The 22,973-nt window shown below is 37.7% G+C and overlaps 2 protein-coding genes across 4 annotated transcripts in view; both read left to right on the top strand.

Moving 5' to 3' along the window:
- Positions 1–1,114: 1,114 nt before the first annotated feature.
- Positions 1,115–18,025, top strand: LOC114300724 (serine carboxypeptidase-like 20). 3 transcript variants are annotated; one of them, XM_082922505.1, is made up of 14 exons: positions 1,115–1,516; positions 7,300–7,445; positions 7,759–7,835; positions 8,216–8,338; positions 8,480–8,582; positions 8,659–8,696; positions 8,778–8,879; positions 9,415–9,495; positions 9,680–9,922; positions 10,807–10,872; positions 10,968–11,083; positions 11,639–11,752; positions 11,933–11,978; positions 16,088–16,347. In XM_082922505.1, exons 1-14 carry the CDS (start codon positions 1,377–1,379, stop codon positions 16,169–16,171), a joined length of 1,479 nt encoding a protein of 492 aa, XP_082778631.1. In that variant the 5' UTR covers positions 1,115–1,376; the 3' UTR covers positions 16,172–16,347. The 3 variants fall into 3 exon arrangements, 1 of the variants encoding a protein (XP_082778631.1); XR_014365400.1 differs by lacking the exon at positions 16,088–16,347 and adding an exon at positions 17,980–18,025 and having other exon boundaries at positions 1,129–1,516; positions 10,968–11,286; XR_014365397.1 differs by having other exon boundaries at positions 1,129–1,516; positions 10,968–11,286.
- The window catches only part of LOC114300723 (serine carboxypeptidase-like 20), a 29,278-nt gene continuing 24,289 nt past the window's right edge, over positions 17,985–22,973 (top strand). The window contains exons 1-3 of the mRNA XM_082922504.1: positions 17,985–18,030; positions 18,241–18,430; positions 18,543–18,694. Coding sequence (XP_082778630.1) covers positions 18,279–18,430; positions 18,543–18,694 — 304 coding nt within the window. The 5' untranslated portion in view covers positions 17,985–18,030; positions 18,241–18,278. The remainder of the gene's footprint in view (positions 18,031–18,240; positions 18,431–18,542; positions 18,695–22,973) is intronic.

Below are 22,973 nucleotides of genomic sequence, written 5' to 3'. Positions count from 1 at the left end.
CCCGGAAAGATTCAAATCAAAACCAAAAATCAAACCTACAAATTAAAACCAATCAGAGAGAGAGATACAGAGAGAGAGAGAGACATAGAGCACACACACACAGAGAGATATAAACAGATCTGTGGAGGATGGCAGCGTCGGTGATAGCGGCTCTCTTTCTTCTTTCTTCTCTCTTACTCTGTCTTCTCTTTTTCTCCCTCATTTTGTTTCACAAATAAAAGAGAGGGGAAAAAAAAATTCAAAACGACGTCGTTTTGAATTCAGACCACTCGAGCCTTGGAAAATTCCGAACTCTGAAGCATTTTTCTTATCCCTTTAAGGATAAGTTAGACTGTGAATGATCTATCACCAAATCTCCCGATTAGTTTCTCATTATTACTTTCTAATATTTGTCTTAATTTAATTCAATCATTTATTTACCCGATACACTACCCTAATCCTCGTGTTTTGTGGGCTTAGAAAAAGTAAATATTATAACGAAACGTTTTGAGTTTCTTAAACATACAATATTTGCCTGGCCTTGATTTTTCGAACAGAGGTCAAATACAATTTTGTAAAATGAGTCCAATCGAAAAAAAAAAAGAAAAAAAAAAAGAAAAACCACATAATATATATCTGGTTATTTTCTTTTAATTTTTCTAGAAAATTTCAAAATTTCAAGTTGTGCCGGGGGGGGAGTGACCCCAATAGTAAATTTTGGATAAATTACGTTTTTTACCCTCATTTTTAGTTAAATTTTATTTTAACCCCTTATATTCTAATTTAATAATTTATCTATTTGAACACTACTATTTTATCACTTTTCAATTTTTAGTTTAACTTGTTATGTTTTAATAATTTTCAATTAGTTTTTAAAACGTAAAGAAATAGAAAGATTACGTTGAATTTATATTAAAATTGAAAATTTTAATTGTTATAGTTAAAAGTTGAAGAATCAAAATTTAAAGGTGAAATTTGTAATTTACTCAGGGAAAAAAGAAATTGGACCAAAGTAAAACTAAAAAAAAAAGAAAAAAAAAGGAAGAGGTTTGCATTGCATGTGTGGAGGGAGGGAAGTTTCAAAAAAACAAAACCTACAAAATGCCAAAACAGGGTGTTAAAAGGGAAGGAAGAGTGAATCCAAAAAGTAAAGCCTTCTTTAATTTCACTCTCCTCTCATTTCATGTGTTGTGGATGATTCTTTTCCCTTTGTTATCATTTCCCAGTTTCTCCCAACCGCTTTGCCTTCTTCTTTCATTCCTTTTCCTTTGATTCTTTCCATTTCCACCCCAACCCATGTACTTTTTTATTTTTGTTTTTTATGATTGTGTGATTCTGATTCATCACACTTAAAAGGGGCTTGCAATTTCATTCGTTTTTATGTAAAATACTTGGTCATGACCATGGGTTGTACATTCTTATTCATTTCGCTTTGCATGTGTTTGGGTTTTGGTCTAACTGAAGCAGTTCCCGCAAATTCTCTCATCACAAAGCTTCCAGGTTTCAATGCTACTTTCCCTTCGAAGCACTACTCTGGGTATGCCTCTTCCTTACCATTTTGTGTATTTTGACTTCACAGCTTTGTTTGGTTCTTGGAATTTTCAAGAAAAATAAAAATAAAAATTTTCTGAAAAATGTGGAGAAATTGAGTAGGCATTTTCCATAAGTTTATTTTCTTCTTCTTCTTTGTTTGATTATCATAGAAAATGGATAAGTACAAGTAATTTTATTTCCCTACTATTCACTTTTTTTCAACAAATTCAAATTCCAAACATAACTTAGAAATGTTTTGATTTTGGGTGTGTTGAATTGGCTACAGATTCTGGAGGTCACCCCATGTGAAAGGGGTGATCCTCATGTCAACAATGGAAAGCAACCAACCAAGTCAAGCTCGGTGGCCACCAACCATGTCAAAAGTCAAAGAATGAAGGCTCTCCCACCTACTCCTTTGTGTATAAATAGAGACGGGAGGGAGAGGATATAGATATCAGAAACAGCTGAGAGGTGTGAGCTGAGAGCAAAGAGAGAGAGAGAATTACAGAAAGTGTTGTAATTCTTACCATTTTGTTCAATATAGTGAATCCGCTGCCCGTGGACGTAGGCGACTTGCCGAACCACGTTAAATCTTGTGTGTTATTGCTTGTCTGAGTTCCCTGGTGTGCCCCCGATCCGCAACAATTGGTATCAGAGCTCGGGTTGCGAAAAATCGAATTTTTCCCGAAAGTGTCCAGATTTCGAAGTGCTCAAAATCCACTTTTGACCATACCAGGAGGAAGAACTCCCCGAGAGGAGTCCAGAACAGCAAAAACATAGCCAAGAAGCCTCCAAACGCGCCCTCACGCGCTATCTGAACAAAGCGCGTCAGCCACAGTGTCAGCACGCGCCCACACGCGCCGTTCAGACAACCAGCGCGTGGTACCACTCTCACACACGCGCCCCACGCGCTGACGGAGGAAGAAGACGAGTGGGGGAATGTGCGTGTATTACACGCGCGTGCCACGTCATCCGACACGTCAGCCACGTGTCAGCCACGTGTCAGACACGTGTCCTGCCCAGTCAGCTGGAGCCGCGTTGACCGAGCTGGAGCCGCGTTGACCGCGCCGCCTGCGCCGCCGTTGACCGCGCCGCCTGCGCCGTTGACTGAGCCGTTGACCAGTCGTTGACCGGAGAAAGTATCCGGTGCATCTCAGCGCACCAGATTCTGTAGATCTGACCCGTCCAAAGTGTTTTTGCCAGATCGGAGCCATTCGGAGTCCGTTTTTGACGATCCAATAGTGCTTCCCAACTATTTGGAGTATTCTGGACACATCTGTACGGTCAGTTTTTTGAATTGAAGTTTCTAAAAAAATGGAAGACTCTAGATCAACCGAGTCCGTAAGTAATCCAGCCAGTACAAGCACTTCTAGGCATTGGACCCCGGTGTCCCATGCCAAGTTCGAGGTAGAGAAGTTCGATGGAAGCAGCAACTTCGGCATGTGGAGATGCGAAGTTAAGGATATGCTTGTCCAAATGAACCTGCACTTCACTCTGGGAGACAAACCAGATGACATGGACGAGATAGAATGGGAGAGGGTGAATCTCCTGGCCTGTAGTTCCATCCGACTTTGCCTTGCAAAAGAGGAGAAGTATGCCTTTACAGAATATGATATTGCGAAGAAGCTTTGGAAGGCGCTGGAAGATAAGTTCATGACAAAGAGCATTGAGAACCGGCTCTACTTGAGGAAGAGGTTGTTTCGTTTCGACTACATTAAAGGTATTTCGATGAACGAACACCTAAATAACTTCAACAAAATTATTACGGATTTGAAGAATTTGGATGATCATGTTGGTGATGAAGATAAAGCACTGTTATTGTTAAATTCCTTGCCTGACTCGTATGATCATCTCACTACTACTTTACTGTACGGTAAAGAGAAGATCAAGTATATTGATGTTGCAAACGCCTTGGTGAACAATGAGTTCAGAAGGAAAGATAAGTCTGCAAACAGGGACTCAACATCCGAGGCATTAACAGTCAGAGGCAGAACAAATAACAGAAGAAATACAGGGCGAGGAAAGTCTCGCTCAAAATCCAAGGGGAAACCTTCAGACAAAAGACGTCTTGCAAAAGACGAGTGTGCAGTTTGTCGCCAGAAGGGGCATTGGGCAAAAGATTGTCCAAATAAAGACAAGACAAAAGAGAAGGTGAATATTGCACGAGATGGAGATAATGATGAAGGAGGAGCCTTCACAGTTTCATCATATGGCCAGTCGGATGAATGGATAATAGATTCCGGATGTTCATTCCATATGTGTCCTAACAAGCAGTGGTTCTCGAGCTTACGAGAGTTCGATGGAGGAGTTGTGCTGATGGGCAACGACCAAGCTTGCCAGACAAAGGGGATTGGAACAATTAAACTGAAGATCCATGATGGAACAATCAGAATTCTTGAAGATGTACGGTATGTACCAGATCTAACCAAGAATCTCATCTCAGTGGGAGTTTTAGACTCCAAAGGTTACAGAGTAACCATGGAAGGTGGAGTCCTTAAAGTTGTTCGAGGAGCATTGGTTGCAATGAAGGGTACTAGACAGGGAAATTTATATTTCCTAGATGGCTCTACAGTCACAGGGAGAGTGGCTGTCTCCACCAGTTCCAGCTCAGAAGATGATGCATCAGACACTTCCAAACTTTGGCACATGCGCCTAGGGCATGTCGGTGAGAAGGCTTTACAAGGGTTGGTAAAGCAAGGCCTGTTGAAAGGCGCCAAGACGGGGAAGCTTGAGTTTTGCGAGCATTGTGTATTGGGCAAGCAAACAAGAATCAAGTTTGGTACTGCAATTCACCGTACCAAAGGGATTCTAGACTACGTCCACACCGACGTATGGGGTCCTTCCAAGAATGCTTCATTGGAAGGTAAACACTACTTTGTGTCGTTCATTGATGATTTCTCTAGAAGAGTTTGGATTTATACAATGAAACACAAAGATGAAGTCTTAGACATCTTTCTTACGTGGAAGAAGATGATTGAGACCCAGACAGGCAGACGGATCAAGAAGCTCAGATCTGACAATGGTGGAGAATATACATCAGATCCCTTCTTTGAGGTTTGCCAGAATGCAGGGATAGTGAGACATTTCACAGTTCCTGGAACACCGCAGCAGAATGGAGTTGCAGAACGCATGAATCGCACTTTGGTGGAGAAAGTCCGGTGTATGCTGTCACAGTCTGGATTGAGCAAGGCATTTTGGGGCGAGGCATTGAACTATGCTCGTCATCTTGTCAACAGACTACCTACTGCAGCATTAGATGGGAAGACTCCCATGGAGGTATGGTCAGGAGTCCCAGTTACTGATTATGATCAGTTACGTATCTTTGGATGTCCAGCATATTTTCATGTTACAGAATCTAAGTTGGATCCAAGAGCCAAGAAAGCCATCTTCTTGGGCTTCGGTGACGGTGTCAAGGGATACAGACTGTGGTGCCCTGAATCAAAGAAAGTTCTCATCAGAAGAGACGTTACCTTTGATGAGTCTGCAATGCTGAAGCAACCAGATCCTCAACAGAATGAGGAAGCATTGAAGAAGTCAGTGCAGGTGGAGTTTAAGACTCCAGCAAAGACTAGTCAGCCAATCAACCATCCTGAAGAAGATAGCTCTGAAGAGAGTTCAGATGAAAATGAAGACCCAGAGGCTCCGCAACAATCAGAACCCATTGCGATCAGGAAAGGAAAAAGGGTTACTAAGCAACCCAGTTGGATGACCGATATGGTAGCCTATGCACTTCCAATCATTGAAGACAATATTCCTTGCACTTTCAAAGAAGCCGTACATAATGCAGAAAGTGTCAAATGGAAGGAGGCTATGGATGAAGAGATTGGGTCACTTCACAAGAACCAGACTTGGGAGTTGGTGCAACTTCCAAAAGGCAAGAAAGCAATTGGGTGTAAGTGGGTTTACACCAAGAAGGAAGGCATTCCAGGCAGAGACAACATCAGATTCAAAGCTAGATTGGTAGCTAAAGGCTATGCTCAGAAGGAAGGAATAGACTACAATGAGGTATTCTCACCTGTTGTGAAGCACACGTCTATTCGCATCTTGTTAGCTTTGGTTGCACAGTTTGATCTCGAGCTCTCCCAACTCGACGTCAAAACTGCCTTCTTACATGGAGATCTTGAAGAGGAGATATACATGTCCCAGCCAGATGGTTTCAAAATTGCTGGAAAAGAGAATTGGGCCTGTAAGCTGAACAAATCGTTGTACGGATTGAAGCAATCCCCGAGACAGTGGTACAAGCGATTTGATCGGTTCATGATGGAGACAGAATACACAAGAAGTCAATTTGATCATTGTGTATATTTTCGTAAGCTTCCCGACGGTTCCTTCATCTATTTGCTCTTATATGTAGATGATATGCTGATTGCATCTACGAGCAAGGTGGAAATTGACAAACTCAAGGCACAGTTAGCAAGGGAGTTTGAAATGAAGGATTTGGGAGAAGCAAAGAAAGTTCTTGGCATGGAGATCAAGAGAGACAGGAAAAAGGGCACGGTTTGTCTGACACAAACCCAGTATCTGAAAAAGGTGTTAGACAGATTTGGCATCAATGGGAAAACCAAAGCTGTAAGTACACCATTGGCCCCCCATTTCAAGCTTAGTGCTTCGTTGTCTCCACGCACAGAAGAAGAACGGAAGCATATGGCACAGGTTCCATATGCAAATGCAGTTGGTGCATTAATGTATGCTATGGTTTGTACACGGCCTGACATCTCGCATGCTGTGAGTATGGTAAGCAGGTATATGCATGATCCAGGAAAAGATCACTGGCAGGCAGTGAAATGGATCCTAAGGTACATACATGGCACGGTCAATCTGGGATTGAAGTTCGAGAGAGATAACCGACTCGGGCAAAATTTGGAAGGATATGTGAACTCAGATTATGCTGGTGACTTAGACAAGCGCCGGTCAACAACAGGGTATTTATTTACGCTTGCTAAAGGGCCGGTAAGTTGGAGGTCAACGCTTCAGTCAACGGTGGCTTTGTCTACTACAGAGGCAGAGTACATGGCAGTAACGGAAGCCTTTAAGGAAGCTATTTGGCTACATGGGTTGATTGAAGACTTGGGAATTGTTCAGAAGCACGTTGAGGTGTTTTGTGACAGTCAGAGTGCCATTTGTTTGGCAAAGAACCAGGTTCATCATGCCCGCACCAAGCACATTGATGTCCGTTTCCATTTCATCCGAGAAATTGTGAATGAAGGGGATATTCTGCTTCAAAAGATTGGTACTGCAGATAATCCGGCCGATATGCTCACAAAGGTAGTTTCTGGGATCAAGTTCCAACATTGTTTGGACTTGGTCAACATCTCTCGGAACTGAGCACCTTCGGGTGCATGGCAGTGTTGATCGATCACTATGTTAGATAAGAGAATCCTCGCCAAGGTGGAGATTTGTTGAATTGGCTACAGATTCTGGAGGTCACCCCATGTGAAAGGGGTGATCCTCATGTCAACAATGGAAGGCAACCAACCAAGTCAAGCTCGGTGGCCACCAACCATGTCAAAAGTCAAAGAATGAAGGCTCTCCCACCTACTCCTTTGTGTATAAATAGAGACGGGAGGGAGAGGATATAGATATCAGAAACAGCTGAGAGGTGTGAGCTGAGAGCAAAGAGAGAGAGAGAATTACAGAAAGTGTTGTAATTCTTACCATTTTGTTCAATATAGTGAATCCGCTGCCCGTGGACGTAGGCGACTTGCCGAACCACGTTAAATCTTGTGTGTTATTGCTTGTCTGAGTTCCCTGGTGTGCCCCCGATCCGCAACAGGGTGTGATGTGAAGGTATGTATCAATAGATGGGAATCCTGCAAAACAACTCTTCTACTACTTTGTCGAGTCGGAAAGAAAGCCATCGAATGATCCGGTCGTTTTGTGGCTTAATGGGGGGCCAGGGTGCTCTAGCTTTGATGGGTTTGTTTATGAACATGGTACTACATTCTTGAAACACATCAATTTTGGAATTCTCAACTTATCTGTTGTTACAATAGCTTTACTTATTGTATCTGTACACAAATATTAGACTGTAAAATTGTTTTTCAAATGTGTGAGAAATTAAATTCTATTTAGAATACAGGGTTGATTGAGTTACCATTTTGTCCGGAATATGTTGTCATGATATACATGAAATGGGTTGTTTGGACATTTTTGAGTTCTTGTACTACTAACACATTTGATTTACATATTACATCAGCCAAGTAAAATTTGTTATGTGTATAAAATGTTTATTGTGTAACCTTGCAGGACCATTCAACTACGAGGTAGGAAAGCGACGCGGAGAACTGCCCATATTACATCTCAATCCTTATAGCTGGTCCAAGGTTGATAATTCTAAAAACCTTATATTTTATCGATTTTCTTTTTCAGTGAGATATTCTTCTTCTTCTTCTTTTTTTTTTTTTGGAGAGAGGGGGGGGGTTAGATTGGAGGTTGTAGACCACCAGGGAGGAGTGAGTCGAATCCTTGAACTCCTAATGAGATGCAAGAGTTCTGCCAAAACTAGGCTAGCCCCAAGTGGTCTTTTCATTGTGATATTCAAAATAATTGTCTTCATGTCTCATTCTATGATACTAGTTATATGAATCGATATTTTTCTTGGCTATTTATGTTGATTGAGTTATTCCCCACTTTGTTTCTTCCTTTATTTATTTTTAAATAAATGCATACTAGAATCTCTCACATTTGTGGTTTTTTGTCCTAGGTTTCCAACATCATCTATTTGGATTCCCCAGCCGGTGTAGGCTTTTCTTACTCTGAAAACATGACATTTTATTCGACTGGTGATTTACAAACAGCCTCTGAAACAAACATTTTCCTACTCAAGGTACTTTAAATTAAGAATTAATTAATGACAACTTTTGACAATATTATTCGATAATTTTGTGGAATCAAGTTTGGAATTTAGAATCTATTTAGAGAAAAAAAATTGTTAATTAGTGAATGATTTTTGTTGTTTTGCAACCAGTGGTTCAATCTATTTCCAGAGTTTCTTTCCAATCCATTTTATATTGCTGGAGAATCTTATGGTGGAATCTATGTGCCAACTCTTGCTTCTGAAATAGTGAAAGGTGTTTTATGCTGGCTTACATAACAGATTATTGTGTTGAATTGAGTTTGTGGTTGTAATTCTAGTCTTCCTTACAGGGGCCAGAAGCGGTATGAAGCCCACTATCAACTTGAAGGCAAGTTACTTTTGCCTATGTGATCAAAGCATTGAACTATTTATGGTGTCAAAACCTTGAATTCAAATTCATTTGATGCAGGGTTACATGGTGGGAAATGGCGTTGCAGACTCGAAGTTTGATGGCAACGCCCTCGTCCCGTTTGCACATGGAATGGGTCTCATCTCTGATAGTATTTTTGAGGTGGTCAAAAAGCGTATGTTGCCTAAGAAAAAGGAAATAGACATGAAAAGTTACTCTCAGAATAAAAATTATTTTTACGTTTCTTATCTAAAACCCATGTCCGCCTCTAATTATGACTAGGTCCGAATTTTTTAGTCCACTTTGACTTTCAATCCACCAGAGTAGTAGCCTACAAACGATGGTGACACCTCAGTGGTGATTAGCAACTGAAGGGTTTATTGATTGTCCGTCTTAAGTTTTATCTTATGTTGGATTCTCTTAAAACTTGTTTTTCTTTATTTTGGGAACCACAACTTGGCATTAATGTTTTGAGATTTTGGTTAAAAAGGCCAAGAAAAGTATTGTGATATAACATTTTGGAGATTATGAGATTGACCAATTTCTATATTGTAATTTTGATGAAATTTTAGCGTTAACTTTGGAAGAAACTAATGAGTAGACATTCCTCCAAGCACTTGTTTGCTGCTGGCACTAGCTAAGTTACATAGTTTTTGTTGCTCAACATGTTTGAGACAAATGCATGGTCTTGTTGTAGGAAGCTGAAGAGGCTTGCAAAGGAAACTATTATAATCCGAATAGTCTAACGTGCCAACTTATGATTAGCAAAGTAGAATCGGTAAGGTGGTTTTGATTTACACTTGCTTTAAACTCTGTTTTGTTGAATTAAATTTTTTATTTTTTATTTTTATATATGTTTATATTCTGAATGAATGTAAGAAGCTTACTTTTAAAAACAGCTAATTAATTATGTTTATATTTAAAAATGTTTGGTTTCACTTCCTGTCACGGTGACTATCTAGGTTATAAAAGACCTAAACTTATATGACATCCTTGAACCCTGCCATCATAGCCCAACTTCGAAAGAAGATGAAAATGCAAACACAAGCTTGCCATTGAGCTTCAAGCAATTAGGGGTGACTGAGAGGCCTCTTGCTGTGAGAAAAAGGATATTTGGACGTGCATGGCCTTTACGAGCACCAGTAAGAGATGGCATAGTTCCAATGTGGCCTCAATTAATGGAAAATTCTGTTGTTCCGTGCATTGTAAGTAAAATGAATTGATCTATTTTTCCCTTAATTATATTTGTGTTTGAAAATTGTTTAGCATGCACGCATATATTGCTTAGATTTGAAAATTAAGATGGGTTTTGGTAAACCTCAAGGATGGTATACATAATACTCGGTAACTATTTGTTCCCTCCGAAGTCATTTGACTCAAACAATGTGTTTTTATTTTAATTTTTTTTTAAGTGATATAAATATATAAATTATGACATCATGGTGCCTAATACAATATAAAAAATATTCAAATATTTCTGGGATTGAAAAATATTTTAGATTGTGTAATCTCGGATTCTTATTTTCCTTAAATCTCTGGATTTAACAGGTTTAAGCCATTGCTAAAGTAGAATGAAAGTGATAATGAAATGAAGATTTAATTACCCTAAAACTTGGAAAGAAAAATGACAAACGAGAAAATTTCTTGTGGTTTTAACCATTTACGAGAAGAAAATTTATGGTCCAGTCTAGGATGCCAAGGTTTGGGTAAAATATCTAACAACGACAAAAAAGGCTAAAATAACCAATAAGACAAAATGTCACATCCAAACCATAATCATTTCACTTTTTTTCTCACAACTATCAAATCAACTAAAAGAAAAAATCCAACTATCATCTCAAACACAATATTTTTAGCCAGGCTAAAATAGCCAAAAAGTCAACTAAAATAGCTAAGTTCCCAAACGGGGGTTGGTTTCTATGCGCATGCTACAAATAGACAGTAATCCAGGATGTCAGTAGTGAAAAGCTGGGGAGTTAGATGACAGTGATTTTATTTGTGCTACATCATTTGACAGTGATTCTGATTGGATTTGATTTTGTTTCCATTTTGTTCTGACTGGCTCTGATTGGTTATTGTGCAAATGCAGAATGATGAAGTAGCAACTGTATGGCTGAACAATGATGCAGTTAGAAAAGCAATCCATGCAAACCCTGTATGCTACCTAGTAAAATGTTTTCATTTTACTTAATCAAATATTGGGAATTGATTGTCTTACTTATTTGATGTTTTTTGTACTACAAAAATTAGGGAAGTGGACGTTGGAGGTTATGTACAGATCAGATGGCTTACACTCATGATGCTGGAAGCATGATTAATTATCATAAAAACCTTTCTACCCAAGGATATCGTGTGCTTATATACAGGTGAACTCTTTTCTGTTTTAAAATTTCAGAGGTGCCATTGATGGGCCTATTTTACTTTTCACAGGTAATGTATGTCTAGACATGTGTACAAGTACGTCTATGTATGTCAGCTACCTCTGTGTCTGCACATCTTTGTGGCAGTTGACTGGAAATAAATGCTATAAAAACCTTTCTACCCAAGGATATCGTGTGCTTATATACAGGTGAACTCTTTTCTGTTTTAAAATTTCAGAGGCGCCATTGGTGGGCCTATTTTACTTTTCACAGGTAATGTATGTCTAGACATGTGTACAAGTACATCTATGTATGTCAGCTACCTCTGTGTCTGCACATCTTTGAGGCAGTTGACTGGAAATAAATGCTAGTGTTGATTTATTTTGTTTGAAAAAAGAAAAAAAGAAAAGAGAAAAGAATCTATCTATTCTTATGAACTGCTTTTCATATCACTAATAATTTGCAACTTCACTCCACTTTGTATAAGTGAGATAGCAGAATAATGCAAAGAACATTGTGGTATATGTTATTTTATTTAATTCTTGTGAACTTATTCTGCAGTGGAGATCATGATATGTGTGTGCCATTCACGGGGAGTCAAGCATGGACCAGATCACTTGGTTATAACATTGTAGATGAATGGAGGCCTTGGCTATCTAGCAGTGGAGTTGCTGGGTATATGCCTCCCACTTTTCTTACTAATGTATTATGTATGTGATTTGCAATTTGTTAATCATAAAAAAAATATTCTAGGCTTTGCAAAAAGCATGGAAATGAGGAGTGAGTTTATGAGTTCATTCCCCTTTTCTTTCAACTTATGCTCATACAGAAAATTTATTGTTTTATTTATTGCAGGTTCACACAAGGATATGCTAATAACCTTACCTTTCTCACCATCAAGGTTTGTGTGCAACGACCTTGCTTTTGTTTTTTATTTTTTTTCTCACTGTATTTTAACTACTCATACTAACAACAAACATCGTATAAATTCTTGCATTCTCATTCTTTTTGGAGAATAGTGCTTTTTACCCCCCCTCCCTAAAAATAAAAAAAATAAAAAAAAGAGGCTGGTAAATGTGAATTCAGAAGTTGAATACTTTGGAGGACTTGTTCACAATGGAATAACTAGGTGTTATGTATGTCCTCAAGCGAGAATGTGAGTGCTTCCCACTTTAGAAGAGGGAGTTGTCCGATTAAGTATGGGAATAACACCTCCAAATAGCTAAAAAGTTGAATAAAATGGATTGTCCGAACTTTTACACAGCCTTGGGTAGAACTCAATCCCGAAAGATAGTTATTGAGGTGAAGATGCCTTCATGCTTACAATGTGGGACTTTGCTTCACATCCTCCCTCATGTGGAGGGTGCTCACTTGGCAGCGCCTGCCAAGTGACAAAACCAAACAGATTGAGAGGAAGAATAAGAGAACATTGTATCCTGTTAATCCTCTGTTTTACATAACCCATTAACCCTAAACTAAATATAACAAAGCCCTAATCACTAAAGCATATGAAAAGTACGAAGGCACCCACCAGATCCGACTCCGTTCTTGATAGAGCACAAAATACCCAAAAATACGAAAGATGTCTGTTAAAATATATCATCCACTACTCCACTACACACCCCACTTCACCTACTACACTCACCTACCACCACCATCCACTACACCTACATCTATATAAACCACCATTTGTAATTTGTAATATACACATCAATCATCAACATCAATACAACAATCAATATTACATAAATTTCAACATGGTATCAGAGCAGGTTTAGGACCTGGTATTTTTTTTTTTTTTTTTTTTGCTTCACCGGCGGGCGGCAACTTCGCCCTAGCCGCCCGTCGGACTTCAACCTAGTCCGCTCTACCCTCCCGGATCCCCAACTCACCACCTAACCATGTCGACCGACCCGCAGCCGCAGACGGAGGCGCCACCGCCCAACTTCTGGGGAGACATGCCGGAAGCAGAATACTACACATCCCAAGGCGTCAACAACACCCAATCCTATTTCGCAACCCCCAACGGCAAACTCTTCAACCAATCGTTCCTACCCTTGGATCGACTCGTAAAAGGCACCGTATTCATGACCCGCGGGTACGGATCTGATACGGGTTGGCTCTTCCAGAAGATCTGCATCCATTACGCCACGTGGGGCTACGCTGTCTTCGCCGCCGACCTCCTCGGACACGGCCGATCCGACGGAATCCGATGCTCCCTCAGCGATCTCGAACCGATCGCCACCACGTCGCTGTCGTTTTTTGTGAGTGTTCGACACAGCGAAGCGTATGAGAACCAGCTTTGTGAACAAAGACCAAATGAGGCGGGACACTACACAATCCTGGTGAAAGAAGACCACAAGGACCAGCTTTGTGATGCAATGCTTGTTAGCAGCCCACTGAGTGCCTGTCAATCTGCAGACGCTTTTTCCTTAATATATTTAATCTGCCACACACTCCCACTTTCTCTATTTTACTAAGATGAGTGCCTCACTTTTCCACCACACATACATGCACGACATCCATTTCCTCTTTTTTTTAAATCACTTTACCTTTCTTTATTTTTCTCTTCCCTTTTCCAACCTTCTCCACTTATTTATTTTATTATTATTTTATATAATATCTGCACACACGCACACAGAACCACACAACACACCCAGCTTTTCTTTGTTTTTTTTTTGCTTTTTTTACTTTTCTTCTTTTATTTTTTTATTTTTTTTTATTTTTTCTTTACATCCCTTGACACCCCACTCGTTGTCAGACCATGCCACCACCTTACCAAAGAAATCATTCAACGCACTCCTAGCCTTTTTTTTTTATTATTATTCTTATTATTATTATTATATATTATTTTTTAGACCATTCCCTTATCGAACAGTCTGTTCCCCACCTTTATTCTTTTTCTTCATCATTTCATCACCATCCCTTTTTTTTTCTTTATTTATTTTATTTTATTTTTCGATTCCTTTCTTTTCATAAAAAAAAAAAAAAAAGGGCCTGGAGTCATAATCCAGCGCACTTTCTTTTATTTTGCTATATATATATGTTTGTTATAATATATTATTTTGACACATAATTTTTCCATTCAAAAAAAAAAAAAAAAAAAAAAAAAAAAAAAAAACCTCAACAAAACAATTTACAAATTTGCACAACAAACCATATTTTATTCATCTCAGGGATCAACCCCGATCACATTTTTACATAAAAAAAAAAAAAAAAAAAAAACAACAACAACAACAACAACAAAAACAAACAACACATCCACAGGCGGGATTTTTTCTTATCTACTCTGCCGCCGGTCTCTTCTTCTTGCCTCCGTCTTGGGCGGCCCTTGCCAGTGTTGCCTCCGTGCTTCCTAGGCCACTAAGCAAGTTGCCTCCTGCCTGCTCCTCCACTACAGCATATGGCGGACCTCCAAATCGGAACATCACAGTGGCTTTTCGCTTCAGTTCCTTATTTTCTGCTTTTAGCACGCTTATCTCTGCTCGCGCATCCTTATACATGCGTTGGAGCAGAGCCAGCTGGGAATTTAAATGCTGCACCTCATTTGTCCTACTCTGCAGCCGGTTCGACAAATTTGTGACCGCCGTCATGGTTTCCACGCATGACTTCAGAGTATACTGATTAGCCTCAATATCAGTTTGTATCGCCATTTTTTGCTCCACCGACCGCATCGGAAAGTTCAGTGGAGCAAAACCAGAGGTGTTTGGTTGCGGTTCACTGGCCACCGCACCAGTTATTTCTCTTGTGGGCTCGTTCAGTTCTGGAAAGAGCGTGAGCAGGTTCTGGGTAGCTGGACGGGAAGAAGAGGCCATGTTTTTGAGTTGCTAAGTGTTTCAGAGAAGGGTTGGTTTCCGGGTGTTTCAAGATTTGCAGAGACAAGCTCTCCGAGCGTTCAGAGGTTTCAGACTCGTATGCACAGCCTTCGCCTCAACCTTGTTTTAAATAGCCAGGGCCAGCCACGCGCATCGCGCGCCTCTTGCCGCCCGACAAATTGGCACGCCTTTTCATGGCACATCTTTTGATAAAGTGGGCACGCCTTTTGATGGCACGCCTTTTGAAAAATTGGGCACGCCTTTTGAGGGTGCAACTTTTCCAACGGTCCGACATGACCCTATAAACTGTCCCGACATTTGATTCCGGTTAGCATCTTTAACAGTCCGACATGACCCCATAAACTGTCCCGACATTGATTCCGGTTAGCCTACAGTGTCCTCTACCACGTTATGACACACCCCTCCAGTGTCCTCTACCCCGTTATGACACAACCATACAGTGTCCTCTACACCGTTATGACACCACCATCCAGTGTCCTCTACACCGTTATGACACCACCATCCAGTGTCCTCTACACCGTTATGGCACACCCATCCAGTGTCCTCTACCACGTTATGGCACCACCTTTCAGAGTCTTCACCAACGGTCTGACACGACCATATAGTGTCCCCTATCTTTTTTTTTTTTTATTTTTATGTATTTTCTTTTTTTTATTTTTATGTATTTTCTTGTTTTGTTCCTCTCTTCAAACTCAAGTTGGTTAGTTTCTATCCTCCTTGAGTTTGCGGGGGGCTGTTAAAATATATCATCCACTACTCCACTACACACCCCACTTCACCTACTACACTTACCTACCACCACCATCCACTACACCTACATCTATATAAACCACCATTTGTAATTTGTAATATACACATCAATCATCAACATTAATACAACAATCAATATTACATAAATTTCAACAATGTCTTCACAAGAACAACCATGCGCTTTGTTACATTAATTTGCAAAGAACACATCAACTAGAATGATTTATGTATATGATAATCAAATTTGTAAGATGAGTCAGTCATATCTTATCAAAGATCATTTCAATATGATAGAGGTGTTCTACGTGCTCTCTATGTCAAATTCCTTTGTGGCAAGAAAGCTTTCGTATTATTATTGCCATTAATTGTCTATAGTTATTTTTCGTTCAATTTATGATTATTTTAGTCTCATCATGTGGTACAGGGAGCAGGGCATACAGTACCTGAATATAAGCCACAAGAATCGTTGGACTTCTATAGCCGTTGGTTAGAAGGAAGGCCGATATGATATGATAGAGAATTTGATCTTGATGATAAAAAAAACAAAAACAAAAACAAAAAAGCTAGCTAGCTGTCTTCATTTTGCAGTGTATTAGATTCATTTCTTATTTCAACATATTGATGAGGAAAATAACATTTACTCACACATGAAATAACAAATGAAAATCCAATTTAATTATAAAATTGTGTTTGTCTTAAGCCCTCTAATTGTCTCACTGTCTGTTTGAGACTCGATCCAAGATTCATGGCTACAATTTTTGATTTTTTTGTTCTATTTTTTTCTTAAAAATCTTTTTGTTGGGATTGCAGCCTGGTTCAACAAGCTGCCCGGCTTCAAATCAATAGGTTTATTCAGCCCAAATCTCATTCAGGCTAGGCTAGCCCGCTCGGGGTATGGGCTTGAACCAGGTAAAAACTCACTGGGCCAGACAGGCTAGAGTTGGGCTGCAGGCCTTTGGGCCAAACGATGGGCCTTACACCCATGTCTCTTATCTTCATTGGAGCTAAACATGGGCCCTGAGTTTTTAGAATCCATGTTTTGGGACCTTGAAATTTGAGGATCCTAGTCAAAGTCGTTTATAGCTATAGTTAGATCGTGATGTTTTCAGGGTCCAAGGCGAAGCTGTTTTTTAGGCATTCGTTAAATAATCTCGGATCTCATTTGAGAATAGATTATTTTAGTAATTTTTTGATATTTTGGCTAAAATATAAGGTACAAAAAATTAGTAGGTGTAGAATGACTTTTTGATTTTTTACGAAAAGACGTATAAAAAGTAGAGAGAAAAAGAAATCTTTGACTTTTTAATATAAATTATATAAGCTTTTGATTTTTTAAATATTTTTTTAACTTTTAGATTAAAAGTATTGCATGCCAAATGACATCTTATTTAAGGGGCTATAAATGATTTTCTTATTAGTCTCTTTCCTCTTGGAAAAGATGACCATTTTGTCTTGTCCTTTGTTTTACAAAGACAACCAGTCCATTTTGTTGACAAACGGTAATCAAGGCAAAAAATATATATACACATATATTATTGGGGGACCCTCGTGTCAAAATTACAAGAAAACACTGATCAAAACACTCCAAATATCATTTGATTTTTAATCCCGAATTAAAATTTTCTTACCTAAAAGGAAATAAGAAAATTAAAAGCTGTTGGGGATTTGTTTGTTTACTGGAAAGCTGGAGTTTAATGATGCATCTTTCTAGAAAGTCACGCTGCCAATCATCAACTTCCTCCCTTTCTCTCATATTCTCATTTGTTGAGAGATTATTTGGTGGTCATCAAGCGATATTTACATCATTTAGGTGGTGTTTGGCAAGTGGGTTGGGGCTAAAATAGCCACAAAAGACAAAATAGGCTATTTTAGTCACAACAAACAAAACATCACATCCAACTCATAATCATTACACTCTTCTCTCACAAAAAAAAGTCAAAAAGTCAAAAAGTCAAAAAGCCCTTCCCAAACCAAGCTTTTTAGCCCAGACTAAAATAGCCAAAAAAGCCAAAAAGCCAAAAAGCCAACCCACTTCCCAAACGGAGGCTTAATATGTAATATTTGTTTGCTTATATAACGAAAATTAACATTAAAAGTTATGGGTCTTCCTATATTAATTAGTAAAATACATATTAAAACATCACATATATTTATTTTAAAATTATTGAGACTGTTTAGATCATAAAATAAATTTTAATAGAAACTTTGAAAAATAAAAAATAAAGAACGATAGATGAAATGTGAAAAACAGCTTATATAATTTTCTCCACAATTGGTTGCATTTCATTGCACTTCTGATTCTGTGTCCAATCCCAGCAAAGGACAGTGCATGTATAGTCATCAACCACAACTGACAAGATGTGTAAGGTTGGTTTTGGTTTGTTTTTCAAGTCTTTTTTACAAATTGTAGAATTCTATTATTCCAAAACAGCAGTCTTCCACTAAGCTCCTCTCTCTCTCTCTCTCTCTCTCTCTCTCTCTCTCTCTCACACACACACACACACACACAGAACACACAGAGACTTGTATATATATATATATATATAATTAAATTAGTTTTGTGTTTATTATGTAAAGTGAATTGTAAAGAAGGCAGATAGGAGGCATCATTGGCCATGGAGAGGTTATTGGTAGTTTTGAAGGTATCATCACTTTGCTGCTTGCTTTTGGGTTATGGGAGGATTATGGTGGAAGCAGCACCAGAGGTTTCTTTGATTATAAGTCTTCCAGGGTTCAATGATACCTTCCCTTCAAAACACTATTCTGGGTATGCAATTCAATCCTACATACATTTATTACTATACAATCTACATCTATACATAGAGTTTTGTATGTAGTAAAATTAATTGTAGAGTGCTTATGTCGTGTTGTGTGTGAAGGTATGTGACCATAAATGGCAATCCTACTCCTCCAAAGAACCTTTTCTACTACTTTGTTGTCTCCGAAAGAAATCCATCAATGGATCCGATAGTTTTATGGCTCAATGGCGGACCTGGTTGCTCTAGCTTCGATGGCTTCGTCTATGAACATGGTACCTTATTTGACTTCAAACATGCCAATTTTCAATTATATCATATAAGGTTATTTTACATTAACATCTCAAAAGTATGCGATTTGTTATACTTATTTCTCAATCTTTTATTTTTTTTCAATTTGGTCTCAAAGTATGCGACTGTTATATTTTTGTTCCTAATGTCAGCATGATTCAAATTCAATAATAGGGGGGTAATTTTCTAAGCTTCACAAAAAGAATGCGATAGAATTAAAAGATGAAAAATGCTAGGGACACACAAAAATCTACCAACAAATCTACCAAATCATTCACATGCACCCATATAAGTATTTGATAGATTTTTTGGTAAAAATTTTGTGGTCTGTAGCATTATTGTTAAAAGATTGAAGGCCAAAATGCAACAAAGCACATATTTTGCGCATCAAAATGGTACAAAATTTATACTTTAATGCTGTGTTTGGTTGGGGGATTTGGGAAGAGATTTGGAAAGGAAAATGGAAAAGGTGTGTGAAACTAGGTGAAATATAAGTATATTTTATTTACATTTCACCTAACTTTTCCCTTTCCCTTTCCCTTTCCAAATCCCTCCTCAAATCCTCCAACCAAACACAGCGTAGCGTAAAGACTCTATGCATTTTGGCCTTTGATTTTGTTGAGATTTCATGTAAAATTTTGAAAATACCTATCTTCCTAGTATTGATTTTGAGCAACACTACGGTAGGGGCCAAAGTACAATAGATCATGCATACTTTGGGGACTAAAGTGAAAATAATAGAAAATTAGGGACTAAATTTCAACAGATTGCATACTTTAAGGATCTTTACTGTAATTAATCCTATAATATATTTAATTACTGTTTTTCATATGCCTTGGTTCATGCTATTTGTACTTGGTATTAATTGGAATCTATCTTCTTTATTTATTTATTTATTTTTTTGTTACTCAATTATATTTATTGACCTTTTATTAGTGTCGTGGAATAGAATATGCAGATTCTTTTTGTTTTTTTTTTGTGGAGAAATAGAACTTCGTTCAAAAGAAAAGGTTTTTAAGAATACAAGCAACCTAATATTAAGAATAAATACAATAGATATTAATCTACTATTGGATTCCAAAGGAAATTAGAAAGAACTTGGCGGGCCAACATATGGGCAGGCTTGATCGATTCCCTCGGCCGCTGCTGCTGCTGCTGCTTCTTCTTCTTCTACCATGTTATGTCTATTTTCTTTGTAAGATTGTTTTTGGTTATCATTTTTGTCAGCGAGGCTTACACCTTTTCAGTTAGTTATTCATTTTTTTTTTCTTTTCGTGTTGAACAGATGCAAGACAGAGAGAGATTTTTGAACAAATAGAAATAATATTTGATTTTAATTTTCTGAATTTAATTTTTTAAAACCTGAGTTTTTTGTTTTTTGTTTTTCGATTTTCGTTTTTCGTTTTTTTATTTTTATTTTTAATGAATATTTTTTAAATTTTAATTAATTTTTTTTATTTTTTTAGATGCACTTTGTTTAGATGTATCTAAGTGTTCGTTTGGCAATGACTTTTTTAATTGTCTTTTTTGATTTTTTTAGCCTGAGATTTTTTTAGTGGTTTGGTATTCTTGTTTAGCTTTTTTGATTTTTTAGCTTTGGAATGACAATTTTTTTTTTGTCTTTTTGTGATTTTTGTCCTTTTATAATTTTTAAATTTTTTTTTTGTCCTTTTATGATTTTTTAATCCAACATAAAAACCAAAGGACCCCTAACTAGAAAAATATTTGTGAAAAAATATTTTGAAAAATTAATAAATACACAAATACGAAAATGTATTAAATTTTCGTATTTTTTTGTATTTATTGTATTTTTTAAAGATTTTTTTCACAAATATTATATTTTTAAATGTGGTTATGTTAGATGTGTCCAAAAATTAAAAAATTTCTTAAAATATTAAAAAAACTTATTAAAAATATTAAAATACGACAAATAAAAAAGTACAATTTTCTAATAACTGGAGCCAAACAAAATAATTTTTTTAATAGATAGGTTTGGTTTGAATTGACATTGTAAGCAGATAACTCTCATCTCTCTAGCAATTGCAATAGATAGATACAAAACTTCAACAGATAGAAAATTTGACTACATAAAAAAATTTCAACATACAGAAATTTCAACATATAAAAAAATTTGAACAACAGATAATTTTTTTTAACAAATAGTAAATGAAAAGTCAAATAGATAAAAACAGTTCAAGAGTAAAATTAAAAATAAAATATTCTACAGGATTTCTCACCAATCTATTACATAAAATGTAAACTTCTCATCAACAAAAAATATCTCTTGTATCTAATATTTTATACTCTTTTTATATTAGATTTATTACCAATCAACACTTTATATTACTATTTATGAAAATGAAAATATATATTATTCTGCATACATATTTTTTCTCAATAAGCTTTTCCAATAAAAGAGAACCTATTACACGCATCGAAGTAACTTGACACAAAATGGTGAAAAAAAGTTAAAAATTAGTAGTACATTTATTTATAATAACAACTATTCAATCTGATTTAAAATGTCCATTCCATTCTTTAAAAATGAAAAAATATATATATACGAACTTACTAATCAATTTTATTAACTAAATTTATTTATTTACAGGTTTTGATAAGTTCATCATTATAAATTTATTCATAAAAATAAAAAATTATGAATAAGAGTTAATGACTAATCACTTTGCTTGGTTAAAGTTTTCAAAAAAATATTTTTTAGAAAATTCTACTTTCTTATTTTTCGTATTTTTTTGTTTTTACTGATTTTTTTAATATTTTAAGTATTTTTTAAAAAAATTTTAAATATACCTAACATAAATATACCTAAAAAGTAAAAAATTTGTGAATTTGTTTTTTTAAAAATTCACTAAATACCAAAAATATTAAAAAAAAAATGAGAATTCAGTACATTATTTGTATTTTTATGTATTTATTAATTTTTTAAAATATTTTTTTCATAAATTTTTTACTTTTTAGATATGATGATATAGTTTGTTCCAGTGAATGGATCGGGCAGGTTCAAGCTCCTCAGGCCCACGTCCAAATGATCAAGCCCACCGGATAACCTGCAAACAAGTCCAACGGAGAACGGGGTAGTCCCCCAGTGAACCCTTCGACGAGCAAGTTAGAAGGAGAAGTAGGGTGTAGAGAGAGATTAGAGATAGAAAGCTTAACCTTCTTCTTGTCTTCAACGTTTGCTTATATCTTTTGGTAATCATTTCGCTGTCCTTTCCGACCTGCACTCCTCGCCGAAAGTCTATGCTGTAGCTTACCTTGTTCAGGATAAGGGGGTCCTGTTCCGACGGAGAGGTGTTGTCGTAATAAATGCTGTGATGAGCTGCATTAATGGTGATGTGCAGTGGCAATAACTTTGCAGATCTTTGTCTGCTGATGTGGCTCGTCCTTCACCTGCCATGTGTCTGAATGTCATTGGCTCTTTATGCTATGTTGGATTCCAGCTGTTCTGGACCTCACCAGCTGGGTTATGTATTGGGCTCCAAGTGATGGGCTTGGATTGTTCATAGTGATTCATGGCCTTTATGGGCTTATACACGTCAGTAGTCCCTCATTCCCAAGTGCAACTTTAGTCCAACGAAGGGAATACTAATGAAGAAGATGAGGGTGTTAGGGATTGGCAGGATTGAGGTCGACCGGCAGGGGTGACCGAGAGGGTGAATCGACCGGGAGGTGGTCCGACCGTGCAGGGTTGGCTGAGTGGGAGGGTCGACCACGAGGAGGGCCGACCATGAGGAGGGTCGACCGCGAAGGGTGAGGTGGAGAGGCGTGGGGCTCGAGAGGCGGCGTGTCACGTGGTGATTTGAAGGGGAAAAGGCAGGGTAAGGGGAGGAGACAGTGGATCGTGGTCGTACATGTGGCAACATCCCGCCGGGGGGGGAGATTAGGCGTTGGATCATAAATGAAACGATAGATCATTATGGGTGTTGAAAAGACAGTTTTGGCGGATGTTTTGAAAAGTTTTCAAACTGGCGAAAATTAATTGTGACCCTTGGAATACGGGTAAGCCTTGGGCTTTGGGGATTATTCGATTCACTTACTTGTTTGCAAAAAATCAAAACATCCCAAGTGTTAACTCCTTTGTTGCTCACGATACACCTCTGCAACACTTTTTCGATTTCCTTGTACCCGCATCTAAAGCGATTCGTAGACATACCATATAAATGGCCTAAGAAGAAGCTGCGAATGCTAGGGTGGATCCGCTTGGTGAGGACGATGCAGTGGAGTTAGCGGAGCAGTATAGAACGG

Source organism: Camellia sinensis, chromosome 1, assembly GCF_055761805.1.
Source record: "Camellia sinensis isolate YWXY chromosome 1, ASM5576180v1, whole genome shotgun sequence".
NCBI classification, from domain to species: domain Eukaryota; kingdom Viridiplantae; phylum Streptophyta; class Magnoliopsida; order Ericales; family Theaceae; genus Camellia; species Camellia sinensis.
This window is presented reverse-complemented; position numbering and strand designations above follow the sequence as displayed.